Source organism: Vipera ursinii (genome assembly GCF_947247035.1).
Source record: "Vipera ursinii genome assembly, chromosome: 6".
NCBI classification, from domain to species: domain Eukaryota; kingdom Metazoa; phylum Chordata; class Lepidosauria; order Squamata; family Viperidae; genus Vipera; species Vipera ursinii.
Genome location: NC_139515.1, coordinates 8,494,233 through 8,518,626, shown reverse-complemented (window position 1 = coordinate 8,518,626; position 24,394 = coordinate 8,494,233). Strand labels below are relative to the sequence as shown.

Below are 24,394 nucleotides of genomic sequence, written 5' to 3'. Positions count from 1 at the left end.
AGACGAAGAGAGGAGAGGGAGGGAGGGAGGGGGAGAGAGGGAGAGGGGCGGAGGGGGAGAGGAGAGAGGGGGAGAGGAGAGAGGGAGTGGGAGGGAGAGAGAGAAAGAGGGGAAGAGAGGGAGGGAGAGAGAAGAGAGGGAGAGGAAGGGAGGGAGAGGGATGGAAGGGGAGAGAGGAGGAGAGAGATAGGGAGTGGCAGGGAGAGGGAGAAAGAGGGGAAGAGAAGGAGAGGGGAAGAGGGAAGGAGGGAGGTGGGAGAGAGGAAGAGGGAGGCAGGGAGGGAAGGAGAGGGGAAGAGAGGGAGAGGGATGGAGGGGGAGAGAGGGAGAGAGAAGAAGAGAGGGAGAGGAAGGGAGGGAGGGAAGGGGAGAGAGGGAGAGGGACGGGGAGAGAGGAGGAGAGAGAGGGAGTGGCAGGGAGAGAGAGAAAGAGGGAGAGGAAGGGAGGGAGGGAGAGGGAGGGAGTGGGAGAGAAGGAGAGGGGAAAAGGAAAAGGGAGGGAGGTGGGAGAGAAAAAGGGAGGGAGGGAAGGAGAGGGGAGAGGGGAAGAGGGAGGGAAGGAGAGGGGGAGAGGAGAGGAGAAAGGGAGTGGGAGTGAGACGGAGAAAGAGAGTGGAAGAGAAGGAGAGGGGAAGAGGGAGAGAAGAGAGGGAGAGGAAGGGAGGGAGAGGGGGGAGAGGGAGAGGGAGTGGGAGGGAGAGGGAGAAAGGGGAAGAGAAGGAGAGGGGAAAAGGGAATGAGGGAGGGAGGTGGGAGAGAAGAAGAGGGAGGGAGGGAAGGAGAGGGGGAGAGGGAGGGAAGGAGGGGGAGAAAGAGCAGGGAGAGGGAGAGGGACGGAGGGAGAGAGAGGAGGAGAGAGGGGGAGAGGAGAGAGAGGGAGTGGGAGGGTGAGGGAGAAAGAGGGGAAGAGAAGGAGAGGGGAAAAGGGAAAGAGGGAGGGAGGTGGGAGAGAAGGAGAGGGAGGGAGGGAAGGAGCGGGGGAGAGAGGAGGGAGAGGGAGAAGGAAGGAGAGAGACAGAGAGAAGTTATACGATTTTTATTTAAACTATTTAAAGTCCTAATTGGCCACTTTCCAAGCCTTATTAACCAAAACCATTAAGAAAGAGGACCAAATGTTTCAGTTAACATACAGCAGTGGCCAAAATTGTGGAAACCTTTTGGGAAAAGTGTATTTTTGTGCTTTGATGGCTAATGACACCACTTTTTGGGGGGGGAGTAGTACCATAAAATTGCATATCAATGGAAGGATAATTTAATCAAGAATGGAATGCAACCAAGTTTGTTCAGTGATCTGTATGCTATGAAAAGTGATAGCCAAATAGCCAGAAAAAGGAAGCACAACTTGCTTAGGCTGAGATCAGGTAGCTTTCCTTCATCTGATTGCAGCCAATGAGCATGAGCGTTTAGACAGCCAATCGGGTGTCATCTTGTTTCGGCAATGAGCCAATCAGATCACAGCAGGATTCGGTTATCGATGTCACCTATTGAAGCTGAGAGGAGGACATTTGTCGGTGTGTTATGTGATCGCTATCAAGTCGGTTGGGGGGGGCTGTATGTTCTTTCATTCAGTGAGCTTGTAAAACGTAATAAAATTAAAGTAATGGTGCAAAGAATTGACTGGTTGCCCAGAAAGCGATGTAAAATAGTATTACCATATATACTTGAGTATAAGCCGACTCGAGTATAAGCCGAGACCCCCAATTTCACCCCCCAAAACTGGAAAAAGTTATTGACTCGAGTATAAGCCGATCCGCCGTTCTGCAAGCCTGAATACACAGGAATACCCTGTGTGGCCGCGGCTCTCGGGGAAGCCCTGGCTGTCCGCTTCCTCGCTCCACGCTGCCATTCGGGGCCCGCGCGTTCCCCGGGCAAATCGCGGCGCCCAGCAGGCGAGGAAACACGCCCGCTCCAGTCGCACCCCCTTCCCTCAGGAGACGCGAAGCAAGTGACCGCCCGGAGCTTACCGAGGACTTGCGCGCGGCCGAGGCTTCGGTGCTTCCAGGATCGCGCGCACCTCTCCCAAGCCGCCGCCGTCCGGAGACCTGCCGAACTTTGGGGAGGTTTGGGGAGGTGCACGCGCACCTCCCCAAACCTCCCCAAACGTCGGCAGGTCTCCGGACCTCCGCGCCCTGCCTGCCTGCTTCTTTCCACTGCGGAAAGAAGCAGGCAGGCAGGGCGCGGAGGAACGGAGACCTGCCGACGTTTGGGGAGGTTTGGGCGCCTCCCCAAACCTCCCCAGGTCTCCGTTCCTCCGCACAGACCTGCCGACGTTTGGGGAGGTTTGGGCACCTCCCCAAACGTCGGCAGGTCTCCGTTCCTCCTGCCGACGTTTGGGGAGGTTTGGGCGCCTCCCCAAACCTCCCCAGGTCTCCGTTCCTCTGCGCAGACCTGCCGACGTTTGGGGAGGTTTGGGCGCCTCCCCAAACCTCCCCAGGTCTCCGTTCCTCCGCGCAGACCTGCCGACGTTTGGGGAGGTTTGGGCACCTCCCCAAACCTCCCCAGGTCTCCGTTCCTCCTGCCGACGTTTGGGGAGGTTTGGGCGCCTCCCCAAACCTCCCCAGGTCTCCGTTCCTCCGCGCAGACCTGCCGACGTTTGGGGAGGTTTGGGCGCCTCCCCAAACCTCCCCAAACGTCGGCAGGTCTCCGTTCCTCCTGCCGACGTTTGGGGAGGTTTGGGCGCCTCCCCAAACCTCCCCAGGTCTCCGTTCCTCCGCGCAGACCTGCCGACGTTTGGGGAGGTTTGGGCGCCTCCCCAAACCTCCCCAAACGTCGGCAGGTCTCCGTTCTTCCTGCCGACGTTTGGGGAGGTTTGGGCACCTCCCCAAACCTCCCCAGGTCTCTGTTCCTCCGCGCAGACCTGCCGACGTTTGGGGAGGTTTGGGCACCTCCCCAAACGTCGGCAGGTCTCCGTTCCTCCTGCCGACGTTTGGGGAAGTTTGGGCGCCTCCCCAAACCTCCCCAGGTCTCCGTTCCTCCGCGCAGACCTGCCGACGTTTGGGGAGGTTTGGGCGCCTCCCCAAACCTCCCCAGGTCTCCGTTCCTCCGCGCAGACCTGCCGACGTTTGGGGAGGTTTGGGCTCCTCCCCAAACCTCCCCAAACGTCGGCAGGTCTCCGTTCCTCCTGCCGACGTTTGGGGAGGTTTGGGCGCCTCCCCAAACCTCCCCAGGTCTCCGTTCCTCCGCGCAGACCTGCCGACGTTTGGGGAGGTTTGGGCGCCTCCCCAAACCTCCCCAAACGTCGGCAGGTCTCCGTTCCTCCTGCCGACGTTTGGGGAGGTTTGGGCGCCTCCCCAAACCTCCCCAGGTCTCCGTTCCTCCGCGCAGACCTGCCGACGTTTGGGGAGGTTTGGGCGCCTCCCCAAACCTCCCCAGGTCTCCGTTCCTCCGCGCAGACCTGCCGACGTTTGGGGAGGTTTGGGCGCCTCCCCAAACCTCCCCAAACGTCGCGCAGACCTGCCGACATTTGGGGAGGCGCCCAAACCTCCCCAAACGTCGGCAGGTCTGCGCGGAGGAATGGAGACCTGGGGAGGTTTGGGGAGGTGCCCAAACCTCCCCAAACGTCGGCAGGATGAACGGAGACCTGCCGACGTTTGGGGAGGCGCCCAAACCTCCCCAAACGTCGGCAGGAGGAACGGAGACCTGCCGACGTTTGGGGAGGTTTGGGGAGGCGCCCAAACCTCCCCAAACGTCGGCAGGTCTGCGCGGAGGAACGGAGACCTGGGGAGGTTTGGGGAGGCGCCCAAACCTCCCCAAACGTCGGCAGGAGGAACGGAGACCTGCTGACGTTTGGGGAGGTTTGGGGAGGCGCCCAAACCTCCCCAAACGTCGGCAGGTCTGCGCGGAGGAACGGAGACCTGGGGAGGTTTGGGGAGGCGCCCAAACCTCCCCAAACGTCGGCAGGAGGAACGGAGACCTGCCGACGTTTGGGGAGGTTTGGGGAGGTGCGCGCACACCTCCCCAAACCTCCCCAAACTTCGGCAGGTCTCGGACGGCGGTGGCTTGGGAGAGGTGCGCGCGATCCCGGAAGCACCAAAGCCTCGGCCGCGCACAAGTCCTCGGTAAGTTTTTTTGTTGACTGGAGTATAAGCCGAAGTGGAATTTTTCAGCCCAAAAAGTGGGTTGAAAAATTCGGCTTATACTCAAGTATATACGGTATTAAGCGAATGAGGCTACAGTTATAAAGAAATTAGAAGGAAAATTGGTGGAAACTTAACCAATGGAGGAGGCCTTTCTACTGTACACTTTCCCCAAAAGGTTTCCACCATTTTGGCCACTAACGTACAGAATGTCCTTGATTTGAACGAGGCAGGAAAGACCTCAGAGGACACCCAGGCTATGACCTGCATTACCTTTCGAAATCCTTCCGTCCTATTTCTTCCAGAACCGTGAATCAACAAGGGGTGGAAAAACACCGTGTCTCCTTTCTCCATGGGGAGGTAGACTCTGCGAAGACTCTTGTCATAATCATGTATCCCATGGTACATCTTGTTTACACCACCCTGCAAAAACAAAAACCCTAGAATTTACCTTCTAACTCCTGAGAGACACAAACAGGCCAAATTAAGGAGAATATTTGTAGATCAGGGTTGAAATAAGGGGTCCTTGGTGCTCTCTGAGCTTAGTTGTTTTCCTGCAGATGTTGCATTACCCAAATTAGGTAACATCATCAGTGCTAGAAGGGAGGAGGAGGAAGAGGAGGAGGAGGAGGAAGAGGGAGGAGGAGGGGGAGGAAGAGGAGGAGGAAGACGACTGTGGGTTCCTTGATGAGCTTGGTTGTTTTCTTGCAGATGCTTCATCACTAGCCCCGATGAAGTTACCTACGTTGGTTAATGAAATGTCTGCAAGAAAACAATCCAGCTCAGAGCACCAAGGACCCCTCAGAGGCCAAATTCAAAAACCAATAACTGAGTTCTTTTAGATGTCTATCCATTGACCAGGAGTCTCTTTCCAACAATGGCCAGGTGGAGTAAGGATCCTGTAGTTGTTTATATCTAGATCTGATACAAGGTAAGACACTCGACATCTTTGATCCATAACTGGCCAAATCTATTTCACGGTTGTGTAACCTGAGGACTATCTCCACCCCGGGTACCTCTGAAATCCTTGTAGAGGAAGACCTCCAGATATCATGTCTGGACTCAGCCTTCCTTTGTCAAGACTGAACTTGCTAAGGCCTTCAGGCTGTGCTCATAATAACATGTTCTCAAGTCCCTGTTACCAACTTTACATAGTATCCGGAGTTTGGTCTCACCAACACCAAATAAGGAGGATAATGTTAAGCTTGAAAGACCAGGTCCACACCTGAAGGTCCAATTAAATTGATTTATTGCTAAAAGCCTACGCACAGGAATCTCCTCAAGCAATGTTAAGCTTGAAAGACCAGGTCCACACCTGAAGGTCCAATCAAACTGATTTATTGCTAAAAGCCTACACACAGGAAACTTCCCAACTAATGTTAAGCTTGAAAGACCAGGTCCACATCTGAAGGTCCAATCAAACAGATTTATTGCTAAAAGCCTATGCACAGGAATCTTCTCAACTAATGTTAAGCTTGAAAGACCAGGTCCATATCTGAAGGTCCAATGAAATTGATTTATTGCTAAAAGCCTATGCACAGGAATCTTCTCAACTAATGCTGGGCACCTGCTAAGAATTAGATGAAGGTCAATGGGATTCAAGGGGAACTGAACTTGGTCCACTTATGGCTACGTAAGAATTCTAAGTTGATCCCTTTTTTAACTCCACCTCCAGTTTCTGCCTCTCTTTTTTCTATATATAAGGACTTCATGTGTCTTCTACCAAGACAGCCTGAATAATCTTAGTCCTCCCACAGGTGTCTCACACTAGTCACCTTCTCCTTGTCTTCAAGGAACACCCTAAAATTGTTCTCTGAGGTAATCTCCTAAGCTGTGTTTCCGCCCTAACGGGATACTTCATGTATCTCCCTCCCAGCCCACACTTCCAACTCACTTCCCCTGAATTTTGTTTGAATTCACACAACTGAACACTGCATTTTTGAGAATGAAGATAGAAAACTTCTTGGCCACATAGGTCACTGTTTCTCAACCTTGGCAACTTCGAGATAAGAGAACTTCAAGTCCCAGGATTCTCCCAGCTAGCATGAATTCTGGGAGTTGAAGTCCACACACCTTAAAATTACCAAGTTGAGAAATATATAGTACTGTACAGGTGGTCCTCAACTTACAACAGTTCATTTAGTGAACGTTCAAAGTTACAATGGCACTGAAAAAAGTGACTTATGACCATTTTTCACACTTATGACCGTTGCAGCCATCTCCGTGGTCACATGATCAAAATTCAGACACTTGGCAACTGATTCCTATTTATGACGATTGCAGTTTTCTGAGGTCATGTGATCCCCTCAACGGGGGAGCCAGATTCATTTAACAACCAGGTTACTCACTTCACAACTGCAGTGATTCACTTAACAACTATGGCAAGAAAGGTCGTAAAATGGGGCAAAAACTCACTTAACAAATGTCTCAATTAACCACAAAAATTTGGAGCTCAACTGTCGAGGATTCCCCTGTATTAGTCCTTGAGTTACAACTGTAATGAAGCCTGCTCATTATGGTCATGAGTCATTCACGTGACTTTTTTTTTTTTTTTTGCAGTGGGTCATTAAGCAAACACCACAGTTGTAACGTTGAATGCATTCACGATGAACGCAGTTTTGCTGAAACCTGGAATTTGCTTTCTGGCAAAACCGTTGTAAAAGCTGGCCATGTGACTGCAGGACACGGCAAACGAGTGCAAATGCAGCCAAGCATCTGGAGTGCAGTCACATGACTGCAGGGGGCGGGGCATCAGATCTAGGTTGTTAAGTCCCTCTTTTTCAGGGCGGATCACTAAATGATTGCTCATAAGTCGAGGACTACCTGTACCCCAACTTTTTGGTGCCAATCATCTCCGTCTGTCAACGCTGCAAACATTGGATGTTTTTTGCTTTGACAATATAAGAGGCAGCCTTTTCCTTTAAATTGTTTTGCTCTTAGAATCAGATGAAGCTGGGGGGAGGAGGATGCTAACCCGGTTGTTTTAATAAGATAAGAAATACAGAACGGAAGCAAAGCTTTGCTTCACAAACTGATTGGAGAATGTGATTTATGGCAGCAAATTTGGAGGAGGGAACTGTGCCTGATATTAGGTGCTGAAGGGAGGGGAATTCAGATTTTGGCATCCATCCATGCGTGCCGGATGCTTTGTTCTCATTATTATAGACTTTTTAGAATAAATAATGCCTGAAGATTCTTTGAAGTGTTTCATTAGTCGGAACCCTGACATTGTCCTTTGGACATGTGGATGCCTCTCCATCTGTTACCTCCCAATCCGGATACTTGTGCTCCTTCAGACAGCCCTTGTGAGACCCCGGCAACACAACCAAGCATCCGTTTCTCTGATCCACCCTTTCCATTGCGGTCCAGGCACAAACAATTCGGTCGGCAGGACGGAAGGAGAAATAATAGAGATCCTGATGCAAAGGATGACGAGAGGTTTTCTTGCCTGGAAAAAAATAGAAGTCCCTTTGTTTCAGAAATAAGGTTTAGCGCTAATAAAGAAAAAATAGTGGTAGCTCAGGGTTGACATGAGGGGTCCTTGGTGCTCTCTCAGCTGGGTTGTTTTCTTGCAGACGTTTCATTACCCAACTAGGGAACATCATCAGTGTCAGAAGGGAGTGGGGTTTGGGGGGAGGAGGAGGAGGACGGAAAGGAGAAAAAGGGGAGGAAGAGGAGGAGGATTGTGGAGTCCTTGGTGCTCTCTGAGCTTGGTGGTTTCCTTGCAGACGTTTCATTACACAACTAGGCAACAACATCAGTGCAAGAAGGGAGTGGGGTTTGGGGGAAGGAGGAGGAGGAGGAGGAGAGGAAAGAGGAAAAGGGGAGGAGGAGGAGGAGGACGACGACGACGACGATGACGACTATGGGGTCCTTGGTGCTCTCTGAGCTTGGTGGTTTCCTTGCAGACGTTTCATTACCCAACTAGGGAACATCATCAGTGTGAGACATCTAGAGCACTGATGATGTTACCTCTTTTGGGTAACGAAACATCTGCAAGGAAATCACCAAACTCAGATTGCACCAAGGACGTCTCAGGGATTAAGACTATATGCTAACAAGGCAACTGAGGCCCAGTCCAGGTGGCCCTGGACTTGCAACCATTCATTTAGTGACGGGTCAAAGTGACAACGGCACTGAAAACAGGGACTTAGGACTGGTTTTCACACATCCGTGGCAGCATCCCCCCACGGTCATGTGATCCATATTTCAGCACTCAGCAACTCACATGTACTTACGGCAGTCGTAATGTCTCTGGGTCACGTCATCCCCATTTGTGACCTTCTGACAAGCAAAGTCAATGGAGAAGCCAGATTCACTTAACAACTGTGTCACTAACTTAACAACTGCCATGGCTCACTTAACAACTGTGGAAAGAAAGGTCGTAAAATGGGACAAATCTCACTTAGCAACTGCCTTGCTTAGCAACAGAAATTAGAATTGGAATTGGAATTAGAACAGATTTGGAAGGAACTTTGGAGGTCTTCTAGTCCAACCCCCTGCTCAGGCAGGAAACCCTATACCATTTCAGACAAATGGCTGTCCGGTCTCTTCTTAAAAACTTCCAGTGTTGGAGCATTCACAGCTTCTGAGGCAGGTTGTTCCACTGGTTAGTTGTTCTATCAGGAAGTTTCTCCTTAGTTCTAGATTGCTTCTCCCCTTGATTACTTTCCATCCATTGCTTCTTGTCCTGCCTTGTTGTGTTTTGGAGAGGAGGCTCACCCTGTTTTCTTTGTGGCAACCCCTGAGATATTGAAAGACTGCTATCATGTCCCCCCTCGACCTTCTCTTTGTTAAACAAGACATAGCCAATTCCAGCAATGATTCTTCCTATGTTTTAGCCTCCAGTCCCCTAATCATCTTTGTTGCTCTTCTCTGCACCCTTTCTAGAGTCTCAACATCTTTTTTATATCATGGTGACCAAAACTGGATGCAGGATTCCAACTGTGGTCTTACCAGGGCATTGTAAAATGGTATTAACACTTCAATGGTAATTGTAAGTCGAGGACTATCTATAAATATTTCCTACTCCCTTCCTTGCTAGCTTTGGGTATTTAAAGTCAATTTTAATGTTAATATTTATTATTTTCAGGTTGTTTTATCGTGCAGCTTTCGCTTGGTTGCGAGACTCTTCTTGGTGAGATGGGCGGCATTTAAGTTTAATAAATACATATTTCTCTCTTGCAAAAGAGAGAGAGAGAGAGAATTATTTATCTACTTTGGAATCAGCACTTCTTCTGGCCATTCATGTCAAAAAGGAAAAATACAGATTTTTTTTCCTCCAGACTCCAAGCAGAAAAAGCTGCAATTCATATAAGCAAGCAGAAGAAGGCCTGTCAGCTCTTTTTAAGTGTTTATTTAATTAATGAGTCTTACCTGTATCTGGAGGTTTATTGATCAGCATGGTGTGCACAGCCATGATGTCGGGCCCCGTGAAGCATTCAACGTATTTTACGACCTAAGGTTAAAAAAACCCAGCTCAATGATAGATATTTAAACCAGCTGAAGCCCCTGTAGCTGTATTATAAAAACAGGAAGTAGTGTGAAAAGAGCCAGCGGTATTGCCAGATCTACCATCACAGTGCTTCAGCCCTGCTTCACTTTGATGGCAGCCTCCATAAAATGTGGTGGGGGGGGGGGATAAAGGGATAGCAATAGCAATAGTACTTATATACTGCTCAATGGTGCTTTACAGCCCTCTCTAAGTGGTTTACAGAGTCAGCATGTTGCCCCCAACAGTCTGGATCCTCATTTTATTGACCTCAGAAGGATGGAAGGCTGAGTCAACCTTGAGCCAGCCAGGATCAAATTGCTGGCAATCGGCAAAATTAGTCTGCAATACTGCACTCTAACCATTGCGCCATCAGGGCTAGAATAGAATAGAATAGAATAGAATAGAATAGAATAGAATAGAATAGAATAGAATAGAATAGAATAGAATAGAGTAGAATATAGGACAGAACAGAATGTGGGATGGGATGGGATGGGATAGAATAGAATAGAATGGGATGGAATGGAATGGAATAGAATAGAATGGGATGGAATGGAATGGAATGGAATAGAATAGAATAGAATAGAATAGAATAGAATAGAATAGAATAGAATAGAATAGAATAGAATAGAATAGAATAGAATAGAATAGAATAGAATAGAATAGAATAGAATAGAATAGAATAGAATAGAATAGAATAGAATGCTGAGTCAACCTTGAGCCAATGAGAATCGAACTGCCAAACTGCAGGCAGCCAGCAGTCAGCAGAAGTAGAAAATAGAACAGAATGTGGGGTGGGATGGGATGGGATGGGATGGGATGGGATGGGATGGGATGGGATAGAATGGAATGGAATGGAATGGAATGGAATGGAATGGAATAGAATAGAATAGAATAGAATAGAATAGAATAGAATAGAATAGAATAGAATAGAATAGAATAGAATAGAATAGAATAGAATCAGGATGGGATGGGATGGGATGGGATGGGATAGAATAGAATAGAATAGAATAGAATAGAATAGAATAGAATAGAATAGAATAGAATAGAATAGAATAGAATAGAATAGAATAGAATAGAATCAGGATGGGATGGGATGGGATGGGATGGGATGGGATGGGATGGGATGGGATGGGATGGAATGGAATGGAATGGAATGGAATGGAATAGAATAGAATAGAATAGAATAGAATAGAATAGAATCAGGATGGGATGGGATGGTATAGAATAGAATAGAATAGAATAGAATAGAATAGAATAGAATAGAATAGAATAGAATAGAATAGAATCAGGATGGGATGGGATGGGATGGGATGGGATGGGATGGGATGGGATGGAATAGAATAGAATAGAATAGAATAGAATAGAATAGAATAGAATAGAATAGAATAGAATAGAATAGAATAGAATAGAATAGAATAGAATAGAAGGCTGAGTCAACCTTGAGCCAACGTGAATCGAACTGCCAAACTGCAGGCAGCCAGCAGTCAGCAGAAGTAGCCTGCAGTACTGCATTCTAACCACTGCACCACCAGGGCTCAGGGATATAGGGAGGTGGGGGGGGGGGGAATGACAGGAACCAGAGACAACAGTTGAATGGCCCAAGGACAATGGCATGGGAACGGAATGCCCATCAAAAAGGGGCCAAACTTTAGAACTAATTTGAACCTCACTGGACACTAACAAGATGACCAAGAGGGAAGGGCCTGTGAGAAGGGGAAAAAATCTGGGTTTACGCGGGAATTCTCGGATCTGGCTTTACTTACGCTGTAAACACTTGACTTTAGTAAAAGTATATCTTGCGCTACGAATAGAGTTGAGGGTTTTTCTTTCCTAAGTGCTCAATCTGGGACAGGTATACAGGTAAGCCTTGACTTACAACAGTTTGTTTAGGGACCATTCAAAGTTACAACGGCACTGGAAAAAAAGTGACTTGACCATTTTTCACACTTACGACCGTTGCAGCATCCCCAGGGTCACATGATTTACATTCGGATACTTGACAACTGGTTCATATTTATAATGCAGTATCCTGGGGTCACGCAATCCCCTTTTGCGACCTTCTGACCAACAAGGGCATTGGGGGAAGCCCGATTAACAACACAACAACCGTTTTGCTAACTGAACAACTGCAGTGATCTACTTAACCAGCGTGGCAAGGAAAGCACTAAAAGGGGGCAAAGCTCACTGAACAAATTTCTCACTTTACAACATAAATTGTGGTCATAAGTTGAGGACTCCCTGCATTTAACAAATAGATGAGTTTCGAAAAGCAGCTGAAACATTATATATTTTTCCTCTTTTGTTAAATTTAACCCAACCAAAGTTAGCTCTTCGTTATCTATTTTTGTGAAGTCAGGGAAGAAGGACATTAGTTTTACAAAAAAAACCACAGTAATTTTGGACATACAGATAATCTTGGGTGAAATCAGTCTTTTATGCCATTTTTAGATATATTTTTTTGGTGGAGGGGGTGTTGGCTGAAAAACACTGCAGCTGCCTGATTCTAGGTTTTAGAATGTAGATCTTATGCAAAGTTCATTATAGTTAAAACGGTAACTTAAAAGACTTTTTTTCCCCAGACCTTCTTATGGAAAGGAAATATGTTTATGCAAGTGCTTATGATTTCAGAAAATTCCTGTTTTCACCTGAGGTAAGGTACAATATCTGAAGAGTTCTTCGTTCCACATTAAATCCTGCACTCTCGAAATTGTATTCTCATCAGCAGCAGACTTGGCCACTGTGATATCTTTCACTATGGTTATTCCGGGTACCTCCACTTCCTTTCTGCATATCTTTACAAATTCCTCTCTGAAGACAGGGTTAAAGAAGAAAACGGAAAGCATTTTGAATTGGCATCAAGAACTCCTGTAAACGCATCTTTGCATTCATTCAGCATAAGACTTTAAATTGGGAACCACAAAGGAATTATTCCAGAGGTAAAAAAGGTAAAGGTAAAGGATCCCCCGCACATGTGTGCTAGTCGTTTCCGACTCTAGGGGCCGGTGCTCATCTCCGTTTCAAAGCCGAAGACCCAGCGCTTGCCCGAGGACGTCTCTGTGGTCATGTGGCCAGCATGACTAGACGCCAAAGGCACATGGAGCACTGTTACCTTCCCACCGTAGTGGTCCCTATTTTTCTACTTTTGGGGCATTTTTACGTGCTTTCGAACTGCTAGGTTAGCAGAAGCTGGGACGAGTAACAGGTGCTCACTCTGTTACGCGGCACTCGGGATTCGACCCGCCAAACTGCCGACCTTCTGATTGACAAGCTCAGCGTCCTAACCCACTGAGCCATCGCGTCCCAGAGGTACTGGGGGCTAAATTGTACGATGAATGGTTGAGATAGGTCTAGCTATCAAAGAAAAGGGCTAGGGGTGACCTGATAACTGTCCTCCACTATTTGAGGGGCTATCACAGAAAAAGGGGGATTGACTTATTCTCCACAGCAGCTGAGGACAGGACAAGAAGCAGAATAATGGAGTTATTCTGGAAGGGACCTTGGAGGTCATCCAGTCCAACCCCCTGCTCAGGCAGGAGACCCTATACCATTTCAGACAAATGGCTGTCCAGTCTCTTCTTAAAAACCTCCAGGGATGGGGCACATACAACTTCTGGAGGCAGGTTGTTCCACTGGTTAATTGTTCTAATTGTCAGGAAGTTTCTCCTTAGTTCTAGGTTGAGTTCTCTCCTTGATTAGTTTGCATCCGTTGCTTCTGCCTTCAGGTGCTTTGGAAAATAGATGGAGTCCTTCTTCTTTGTGGCAGTGAGTGGAAGCTTGCTAAAGCAAGATCCAGCCTAGAAGGACAAATTTTCTGACAGTGAGAACAAGCCGTCAATAGAACAGCTTCTCTCTTGGAGCTGTGGTTGCTCCATCAATGGAGATTTTCAAAAATAGATTGGAAAACCTTTTGAGCAGGATGGTATATATAAGGTCTCCTGCCTTGGGCTAGAAGACCTTTGAGGTTCCTTCCCAGCCCTCTGATTCTATGTTCTACGAGATCCAGTTTTGAAAATTCACATGATCTAAGTCTAAGCCAAGGGTTCTCTATAGATTACAACCTGCAACCTAAACTTATCTCCTTGCAGGAGACTACTGGTTTATGCGCTGTAGCGCATGGCCATGGGATTGCGAAGCTCCGCACCCTGCAGTTGATTTCATCCTGCCAGAGGACCCTACTAGATAAGTAGTATAGCATGTGAAATATGAAAATATTGGGATGATGTACTTAAATGGAAAATTTGGATATTTAGATGTTAATTACTGAGAAAATTATGACTGATAAGAATTGTTTGAATGTTAAGGAGAAATTGAGCTTAAACAAGATTTATGAAAATAAGATATATGTTGAATCAATAAGATGATCGTTACAAAAATAACATAAGAAAAAAAAGTCACATGTGGACACTATTATTGTTGGTATAAATATGGAAGAAAATGTTTATATTTAATCATTTATATATTGAAAATGTCAAATATCAAAAATATTGGTTTAATGTTGAAGAAGGAGAATACTATTGGGAGAAAAGAAGATCAAGGAAATATATTATTAATTGATATACTAATTATGGACCCCTTCATGGATTACTGCCTTGTCGTGGCAAAGGGGCTTGCGTAATTCAATGAAGCTATGAGCTATGCCGTGCAGGGCCACCCAAGACGGAAAGGTCATAGCAGAGAGTTCTGACAAAACGTGATCCACTGGAGAAGGAAATGGCAACCCACTCCAGTATCTTTGCCATGAAAACCCTATGGACAGTACCAAAAGGCAAAACGATATGACGCTGGAAGATGAGCCCCTCAGGTCGGAAGGCGTCCAATATGCTACTGGGGAAGAGCAGAGGGCTAGTACTAGTAGCGCCAGAAAGAATGAAGCGACTGGGCCAAAGCCGAAAGGACGCTCAGCTGTGGATGTGTCTGGTGGTGAAAGGAAAGTCCGATGCTGTAAAGATTTTTTCTCCATAGGAACCTGGAATGTAAGATCCATGAATCAAGGAAAGCTGGACGTGGTCAAACAACAGATGACAAGACTGAACATCGACATCTTAGGCATCAGTGAACTAAAATGGACAGGAATGGGTGAATTTAATTCAGATGACCATCAGGTATACTACTGCGGGCAAGAATCCCTCAGAAGAAATGGAGTAGCCTTCATAGTCAATAAAAGAGTAGGAAAAGCAATACTGGGATACAATCCTCAAAATGACAGAATGATCTCAGTTCGAATCCAAGGCAAACCATTCAATATCACAGTAGTCCAAGTCTATGCCCCAACCACCAGTGCTGAAGAGGATGAAATTGACCGGTTCTATGAAGCCCTACAGCACCTTATAGAACTAACACCAAAAAATGATGTCCTTATCATCATGGGGGATTGAAATGCTAAAGTAGGAAGCCAAAAGATAACTGGAATAACAGGCAAGTTTGGCCTTGGAGTACAAAATGAAGCAGGGCACAGGCTGATAGAATTTTGTCAAGAGAATACGATGGTCATAGCAAACACTCTTTTCCAACAACCCAAGAGACGGCTCTACACATGGACATCACCAGACGGTCAACACAGAAATCAGATTGACTATATGCTCTGCAGCCAAAGATGGAGAAGCTCTATACAGTCAGTAAAAACAAGACCAGGAGCTGACTGTGGCTCAGACCATGAGCTTCTCCTTGCAAAGTTTAGGCTTAAACTGAAGAAAGTAGGGAAAAGCACTAGGCCACTCAGGTATGAATTAAATCATATCCCTGTTGAATATACAGTAGAGGTGACAAATAGATTTAAGGAATTAGATCTGATAGACAGAGTGCCTGAAGAACTATGGACAGAGGTTCGCGACATTGTACAACAGGTAGCAACCAAAACCATCCCAAAGAAAAAGAAATGCAAGAAAGCAAAATGGCTGTCTGAGGAAGCTTTGCAAATAGCTGAGAAAAGGAGGGAAGCGAAAGGCAAGGGAGAAAAAGAAAGATACGCCCAATTGAATGCAGAATTCCAGAGAATAGCTAGAAGAGATAAGAATGCCTTCTTAAATGAACAGTGCAAAGAAATAGAAGAAAACAATAGAATAGGGAGGACCAGAGATATTTTCAAGAAAATTGGAGAGATGAAGGGAACGTTTAATGCAAAAATGGGCATGATAAAGGACCAAAATGGCAGGGACCTAACAGAGGCAGAAGAGATTAAGAAGAGGTGGCAAAATTACACAGAAGAACTATACAAGAATGAGCTTAACGTCCCTGATAATCACAATGAGGTGGTCACTGACCTCGAGCCAGACATCCTAGAATGTGAAGTGAAGTGGGCCTTAGAAAAGCTGAGCAACAACAAAGCTAGTGGAGGTGACAGTATTCCAGCTGAGCTATTCAAAATCTTAAAAGATAATGCAGTAAAAGTGCTACACTCAATTTGCCAGCAAATTTGGAAAACTCAACAGTGGCCACAGGATTGGAAAAGATCAGTTTACATTCCAATTCCAAAAAAAGGCAATGCCAAAGAATGTTCAAACTATCGCACCATTGCACTCATTTCTCATGCTAGCAAAGTCATGCTTAAAATCCTACAAGCTAGACTTCAGCAGTATGTGGATCGAGAACTACCAGAAGTACAGGCAGGATTTCGAAGAGGCAGAGGAACTAGAGATCAAATTGCCAACATACGCTGGATCATGGAGAAAGCTAGAGAGTTCCAGAAAAACATCTACTTCTGCTTCATTGACTATGCTAAAGCCTTTGATTGTGTGGATCATAACAAACTGTGGCAAGTTCTTAAAGAGATGGGAGTACCAGACCATCTTATTTGTCTCTTGAGAAACCTATATGCGGGTCAAGAAGCAACAGTGAGAACTGGACACGGAACCACTGATTGGTTCAAAATTGGGAAAGGAGTCCGGCAAGGCTGTATACTGTCGCCCTGCCTATTTAACTTATATGCAGAGCACATCATGAGAAAGGCAGGGCTAGATGAATCAAAAGTTGGAATTAAGATTGCCGGAAGAAATATCAACAACCTAAGATACGCAGATGATACCACTCTAATGGCAGAAAGTGAAGAAGAACTAAAGAGCCTCTTGTTGCAGGTGAAGAAGGAGAGTGCAAAACTTGGGTTGAAACTTAACATTAAGAAAACCAAGATCATGGCATCTGGCCCTCTCAATTCCTGGCAAATAGATGGGGAAGAAATGGAGGTAGTGACAGATTTTATTTTCCTGGGCTCCAAGATCACTGCAGATGGGGACTGTAGCCAAGAAATTAAAAGACGCTTGCTCCTTGGGAGGAAAGCCATGGCAAATCTAGACAGCACACTAAAAAGCAGAGACATCACCCTGTCAACAAAAGTGCGTATAGTCAAGGCTATGGTCTTCCCAGTTGCAATGTATGGCTGTGAAAGTTGGACCATAAGAAAGGCTGAGCGCCAAAGAATTGAGGCCTTTGAACTATGGTGCTGGAGAAGACTCCTGCGAGTCCCTTGGACTGCAAGGCGATCAAACCGGTCAGTCCTAGAGGAGATCAATCCTGACTGCTCTTTAGAAGGCCAGATCCTGAAGCTAAAACTCAAATACTTTGGCCACCTAATGAGAAGGAAGGACTCACTGGAGAAGAGCCTAATGCTGGGAAAGATCGAGAGCAATAGAAGAAGGGGACGACAGAGAATGAGGTGGCTGGATGGAGTCACTGAAGCAGTAGGCGTGAGCTTAAATGGACTCCAGAAGATGGTAGAGGACAGGAAGGCCTGGAGGAATGTTGTCCATAGGGTCGCGATGGGTCGGACACGACTTCGCAGCTAACAACAACAACAACAACACTAATTATGGAAATATAAAAATTAATTATTATTGACTGTTAACTAGTATTGATTGTATGTTTTTTCCAAAAAAATTATGAACCAAGACAACACGCTGTACACCAAGCACTAAGGATTGTTATTGTAAAAAATCAATAACACTTTTATAAAAAAAAAGTATCTCCTTGTTTACTTATTTATTTGGCTTGCCACTGAAAGTTCTCATGCCACAATTATAATAATAATAAAAACTACACAGTGATACGATTAAAACTTCCCTGTAGGAATTACAAAAAGCAAATCATCCTTTTTGCAAAACTCCAGATGAGCCAGTTAACAACTACCCTCTGGAGTTACAGATACAAAGACTGCAGTGACTTATTTAATTAAGAACAATTCCCAGTACTGATGGTTTCCAACTGACTTCTTAGAGCAAATTTGGTAACTTTGTGGACTTCAACTCCCAGAATTCCTCTGCTAGCCATGCTAACTAGGGAATTCTGGGAGTGGTAGTCCACAACTCCAAGAATTCTGGGAGCTGCACAGGTTTTCAAGTTGCAAGTTTGGAGATCCCCTGTCTTAGAGCAATTCAAGGTGCTGGGTTGAATGATTTCAGCCAGGTGGGTTAAGGATACCTGAAGCGGTCAATATCTTCATCAGCCACCAGATTTTTGATGAGAAGATATCCATTGTCCTCATAAAAATGTCTTTGCTCTAGAGTTAGGATGCTATTATCCAAGGTATACCTGTGGAAACATGAAATACATTTTTTTTAATTGATGGGTAATAAAACTTGCAGCCTTGGGATACTTTACAAAACCACACAATAAATACAATCCCCAAAAAAGTCTTGAAAACTAAGACACATTAAATCCTAAAACAAGATCTTTAGATCAAGACGCTGAAACGTGAAACTGAGGTCCTAAAGAGGACAAAGGAAATGATAGAGCAGGGGTCTTCAAACTTGGCCCTTTTATGACTTGTGGACTTCAACTCCCAGAATTCCTCAGCCAGCATGCCACAAGTCTACAAGTCATAAAAGGGCCACGTTTGAAGAGCCCTGTGATAGAGGGAGAGCCACTACAGGTAGTCCTTGACTTATGACCAAAATTGAGCCCAGATTTTATGTTGCTAAGTGAGAAATTTGTTAAATATGTTTTGCCCCATTTTCTTGCCACAGCTGTTAAGTGAATCACTGCAGGGGTTAAACTGGTTGTTAAGTAAATCCAGCTTCCCCACCGACTTTGCTTGTCAGAAGGTCGCAAAAGGAGATCATGTGATCCTGGGACACTGCCACCGTCATAAATGTGAGTCAGTTGTCAAGCATCCGAATGCAAATCACGTGACCCTGGGGATGCTGCACCAGTCATAAGTGTGAAAAACGGTCCCTTTTTGTAACTTCAAACGGTCATTAAATGAACTGTTGTAAATCGCGGACTAGCTGTAATTGCTTCTGTCTGAATCTTTGGCCATGTTCTCCAAACTGCAAAAACCTGCTTGCTCAGAAGAAGACAGTCTTGCATTCTTGGTTTTGAACTGCCTTTGCCTTCTACAGTAGTGGCCAAAATTGTGGAAAACTTTTGGGGCAAGTGTACAGTAGAAAGGCCGCCTTTGGTTAAGTTTCCACCAATTTTTCTTCTAATTTCTTTATAACTGTAGCCTTGTTCACCTAATAATACTATTTTACATCACTTTCTGGGTGACCAGTCAACTCTTTGCACCGTTACTTTAATTTTACTACGTTTTACTTTGATTTTACTACATTTTACAAGCTCACTAAATGAAAGGACACAAAAAAAACCAACCAACTTGATAGTGATCATATAACACACTGACAGATGTCCTCTCTCAGCTTCAATACGTGACATCGATAACTGAATCCTATTGTGATCTGATTGGCTCATTGCCAAAACAAGATGACACCCAATTGGCTCTCTAAACATTCATGCTCATTGGCTACAATCAGATGAAGGAAAACTACCTGATATCAAGCTAAGCAAATTGTGCTTCCTTTTTCTGGTTATTTGGGTATAACTTTTCATAGAATAAGGGACGCGGTGGCTCAGTGGGTTAAGACGCTGAGCTTGTCGATCAGAAGGTCGGCAGTTTGGCGGGTCAAATCCCGAGTGCCGCATAACAGAGTGAGCGCCTGTTACTCATCCCAGCTTCTGCCAACCTAGCAGTTCGAAAGCACGTAAAAATGCAAGTAGAAAAATAGGGACCACTATGGTGGGAAGGTAACAGCGTTCCGGGCGCCTTTGGTGTCTAGTCATGCTGGCCACATGACCACGGAGACGTCCTCGGACAAGCCCTGACTCTTCGTCTTTGAAACGGAGATGAGCACCAGCCCCTAGAGTTGGAAATGACTAGCATGCATGTGCGGGGGAACCTTTACCTTTACCTTTTCATAGAATACAGATAATTGAACAAACTTTGTTGCATTACATTCTTGATTAAATTATCTTTCCATTGATGTATAATTTTATGGTAAAAAGGTAAAGGTAAAGGTTCCCCCGCACATGCGTGCTAGTCGTTTCCGACTCTAGGGGCCGGTGCTCATCTCCGTTTCAAAGCCGAAGAGTCAGCGCTTGTCCGAGGACGTCTCCGTGGTCATGTGGCCGGCATGACTAGATGCCAAAGGCGCACGGAACGCTGTTACCTTCCCACTGGAGTGGTCCCTATTTTTCTACTTGCATTTTTACATGCTTTCGAACTGCTAGGTTGGCAGAAGCTGGGACGAGTAACAGGCGCTCACTCTGCTACCCTAATTTTATGGTATTACTCCCCAAAAAAAAGAGTGGTGTTATTAGCCATCAAACCTCAAAAATACACTTTTCCCAAAAGGTTTCCACAATTTTGGCCACTACTGCAAATGTTACTGGGACGTTAAGTGGCACCTTATTCTTTGACAATGAGACATACAGTATTCAAAAAAAAATATGAAGCTGGATCAACCCCAATGTACTTACCAAACAAAAAGATGCGTTTAAGGTAAATAATTAACTTTACAAACAAAAATCAAAGCTACTGAAGTACACATAAACATATCGCTAAATACACGAAGCACCCCAAGTTAAGCAACCTTTAAATCTGTGTTTTCATCCGAGTAAAGTTCTACTTACCTGAACTGCGTTGGGCATGTCGCAGGAGCACCCTGGGCTGAAGTAGGAAATGGTGTCTTGGCATCAAATGTAAGAAAATTTTAAGAGAGACTGCTTTGGTGGAAGACCCCGTGGGAAATACATTCACAAGGCATTTATAATCATAGAAGCTGCTCTCATAAAGGAGAAGGAAATTAAATACAACATGGCATCTTCCCATTTAAATGGTTTCCCCCTTCCCAAATTATCTTATAGCTGGGATCAGTTTGAAATTTAAAAGCTGATGGATAAAGAAGGTGGTGAAAACGTTCCTTTTTTTTTGCTGCTCAAGTGAATATTTCCTTCCTAACATGAGAAAATATAAAATGGAAACATCAAAGGAAGAAAGTCAACAACCGAGGGCGTTTAATACACATTAACCTGAATTAGTTTGGGAGCTTAGTTTTAATTAAACATATTTCAGACCTCCTCCCAACTCTTAAAAGTTTCTCGCCCATAGCATAGAAGGCCTTGGTCCCCACCTCCTTGCCCTGGAAGCTGCTCTCTCCTCAGACTAAACTTCAGAATTGGGGTGCCCAGATAGGGACACCCCACACACACACACTTTGGCCAACCCAGAAGATGTTGGCTTGATGCCTCTCCAGGCTGAGACCCAGCCAGCTGCCAGGGGCAACAATCTAAGTAGATCAAACCTGTGCTGGGATGATGCCTAATCCTCTTCCAGTGCTTGACCCAAAAAAAAAGCCCAGACAGATGGATTTTGGGGTCCCTCACCAGGAAGGGGGTCAGAAAATCTTCCTCCAATAAAGGAGAATACTTGTAGCTCAGGGGTTGAAATGAGGGGTCCTTGGTGCTCTCTGAGCTTGGCTGTTTTCTTGCAGACGTTTCATTACAAAACTGGGTAACATCATCAGCGCTAGAAAGGAACACATACCTCTCCTAACACTGATGAAGTTAACTAGTTTAGGTCATGAAATGTCTGCAAGAAAACCCTCAAACTCAGAAAGCACCATCCTCCTCCTGTTCTCCGCACATCCCTCTCCCTTCTAGCACTGATGATGTTACGCAGTTGGGTACTGAAAGGTCTGCAAGAAAAACACCAAGCTCAGAGAGCACCAAGGACCCCACTGTCCTCCTCCTCCTCCTCTCCGCCCCCTCCCCAAATACCTTCTAACACTTGATGATGTTCCCGAGTTTGGGTAATGAAACGTCTGCAAGAAAATAACAAGCTAAGTCACAGGGGTAGGCAACCTTGGCTCTTTTATGACTCGTGGACTTCAACTCCCAGAATTCCTGAGCCAGCCATGCTGAGGGGAAAAGAAGAGGTTTCCAAGCTGAGCCATGGCTGGCTCAGGAGTTCTGGGAGTTGAAGTCCACGAGTCATAAAAGAGCCAAGGTTGCCTACCCCTGCCCTAGTCTTAGGCCGCTTTATGACTCGTGGACTTCAACTCCCAGAATTCCTGAGCCAGCCATGCTGAGGGGAAAAGAAGAGGTTTCCAAGCTGAGCCATGGCTGGCTCAGGAGTTCTGGGAGTTGAAGTCCACCAGTCATAAAAGAGCCAAGGTTGCCTACCCTTGCCCTAGTCTTAGGCCGCTTTATGACTCGTGGACTTCAACTCCCAGAATTCCTGAGCCAGCCATGCTGAGGGGAAAAGAAGAGGTTTCCAAGCTGAGCCATGGCTGGCTCAGGAGTTCTGGGAGTTGAAGTCCACGAGTCATAAAAGAGCCAATGTTGCCTACCCCTGCCCTAGTCTTAGGCCGCTTTATGACTCGTGGACTTCAACTCCCAGAATTCCTGAGCCAGCCATGCTGAGGGGAAAAGAAGAGGTTTCCAAGCTGAGCCATGGCTGGCTCAGGAGTTCTGGGAGTTGAAGTCCACCAGTCATAAAAGAGCCAAGGTTGCCTACCCTTGCCCTAGTCTTAGGCCGCTTTATGACTCGTGGACTTCAACTCCCAGAATTCCTGAGCCAGCCATGCTGAGGGGAAAAGAAGAGGTTTCCAAGCTGAGCCATGGCTGGCTCAGGAGTTCTGGGAGTTGAAGTCCACGAGTCATAAAAGAGCCAATGTTGCCTACCCCTGCCCTAGTCTTAGGCCGCTTTATGACTCGTGGACTTCAACTCCCAGAATTCCTGAGCCAGCCATGCTGAGGGGAAAAGAAGAGGTTTCCAAGCTGAGCCATGGCTGGCTCAGGAGTTCTGGGAGTTGAAGTCCACCAGTCATAAAAGAGCCAAGGTTGCCGGCCCCTGAACTAAGAGAGCACCACGAAGCCATCCAACCGGTTGAGCTTTCGTCTCGACGCTGCCAGCTCCAGATCGTGGGGTTTGCCAGTCTCGAGGTCCGGAAGGTGCAAAGTACCGGGAAAGGCGACCAAGAGGCCCAGGTGGGCAAGCGAAGGATACGAATCCGGCGTGGGGAACCAGGTGACGGAGCAAAATCCCCAGCCGGAGGGGCGCGCTGGGTTGCTTCGCTAGGCTCTCCATGACGCGTCCGCGGCGAGCAAGCCAACCGGGCGCTTCTGCCGCTCAGCTCCGCCGCTTCGACTTTTGAAGGCCGCTGGTCGGGGTAGGATGGAGTCGAGAAGGCGGCGGAGAAGGCAGGCCTAGTCTCCCAGCCCAGCTGCTCCGGGAGGCGGTGTCGGCGGCCAGGGCCGGCCCTAGGAGACGCGCCGCCGGCTGGAAAGGAACAAAGCGAAGTGAATTCGGAGGAAAGGGAGGCGCGGCCACGAAGTTGACTTGGGTTTCCAAGGTGCAAAGTTTCCCAGAGTGGAGAATACGCGTTGTAGAAGGGACTTTTAGAAGAGTGTTGCATCTTATGATTTATGATGATTTGTCTTTTCATCAACATGATTTATCACTTGTTGCTTGTTTGTACACTGAGAATTTCTGCACCGGAGTCAAATTCCTTGTGTATCCAGTTACACTTGGCCAATAAATTCTATTCTGTCCTGTCCTGTCCTGTCCTATTCTATTCTTATTCTTATTCTACAGTCTAGTCTAGATCTAGTCTAATCTAGAGCTGAGATTATGGATGCTTTTTGATGGCAGCCTTAGAGAGTTAGATATATTGTATCTCTATAACCGTCTTTCTCAACCTTAAGTCTGGACTTCAACTCCCAGAAGTCCCCAGCTAGCAAAAGACAAGCAGAGTGCATCCATGAATACCAACTAGCAGTAACTGCAGTAACCATAGTTTCATCCGAGAAGCTGTGAGCATCCTGAACCAAGCTAAGTCTTAAAAAATGCTAGAAAATTCCTGGAAACCAGGCATAAGACACAACAGCCATCAACAAACATACAGAGATAAATAACATGTATATACAATACAAAAGAGGGGACCAGAAAGCCAAAACAGAAGCAAAAAGGTGAAAACCACTTCTCGCCAGCAATCAACACCCAGATGAGCAGAGATTAATAACAAGATTTATACTAGACCACTGATGGCGAACCTTTTAGAGACCGAGTGCCCAAACTGCAACCCAAAACCCACTTACGTATCGCCGGGTGCCGGGTGGGCGTGGCTATGGTGGTCATACCCAACTGGGTGGGCGTGGCCACCTTGATGTTGCTCCTGGGGAAGGATGCCTGTGGGGACCGGGCAGGGTTGGGGGAGATCCAGGGGGTCTCTGGTGGGTGGGGTGGTGGGCAGGAGGCTCGTCCTGCAGGGTGAGGTGAGGCGAGGGAGGGGGCAGGGCGGGGGTGCCATTGTGGCGGGGCAAGGCCAGGTAAGGCGAGGCAGGGGCTGGTTGCAGACAAAGTGGGGTTCTGGTGAGCAGGATGAGGGTTTAAGCAAGCTTAGCAACTGGAGTGGGGATCGCCCCCCAAAAAAACAAACGTGCTTCGTGGGTGACCTCCCAGCACGACAGAAGAGACCAAAACCTGCTGCAACCACTCGGCAGATGGGAGCGGAATTAAAACCAAACAGCCCCGTCCCCCGCCAATCCTCAACAGAAA

General features: G+C 46.6%; 1 protein-coding gene across 3 annotated transcripts in view; it reads right to left on the bottom strand.

Annotated features, from left to right (window-relative positions):
• Positions 1-24,394, bottom strand: part of LOC310642546 (phytanoyl-CoA dioxygenase, peroxisomal-like) — a 156,376-nt gene that overhangs the window by 20,591 nt on the left and 111,391 nt on the right. For all 3 annotated transcript variants that reach the window (XR_014492918.1, XM_083366346.1, XM_083366347.1), the window contains exons 2-8: positions 22,844-23,326; positions 20,467-20,522; positions 17,980-18,090; positions 12,216-12,378; positions 9,453-9,534; positions 7,343-7,524; positions 4,350-4,499 (exon numbers count right to left, since the gene is read on the bottom strand). Coding sequence is in view for 2 of the 3 variants with exons in the window: in XM_083366346.1 (XP_083222472.1) it covers positions 4,350-4,499; positions 7,343-7,524; positions 9,453-9,534; positions 12,216-12,378; positions 17,980-18,090; positions 20,467-20,522; positions 22,844-22,924 (825 nt within the window). In the remaining variant the exon portion in view is untranslated. The remainder of the gene's footprint in view (positions 1-4,349; positions 4,500-7,342; positions 7,525-9,452; positions 9,535-12,215; positions 12,379-17,979; positions 18,091-20,466; positions 20,523-22,843; positions 23,327-24,394) is intronic.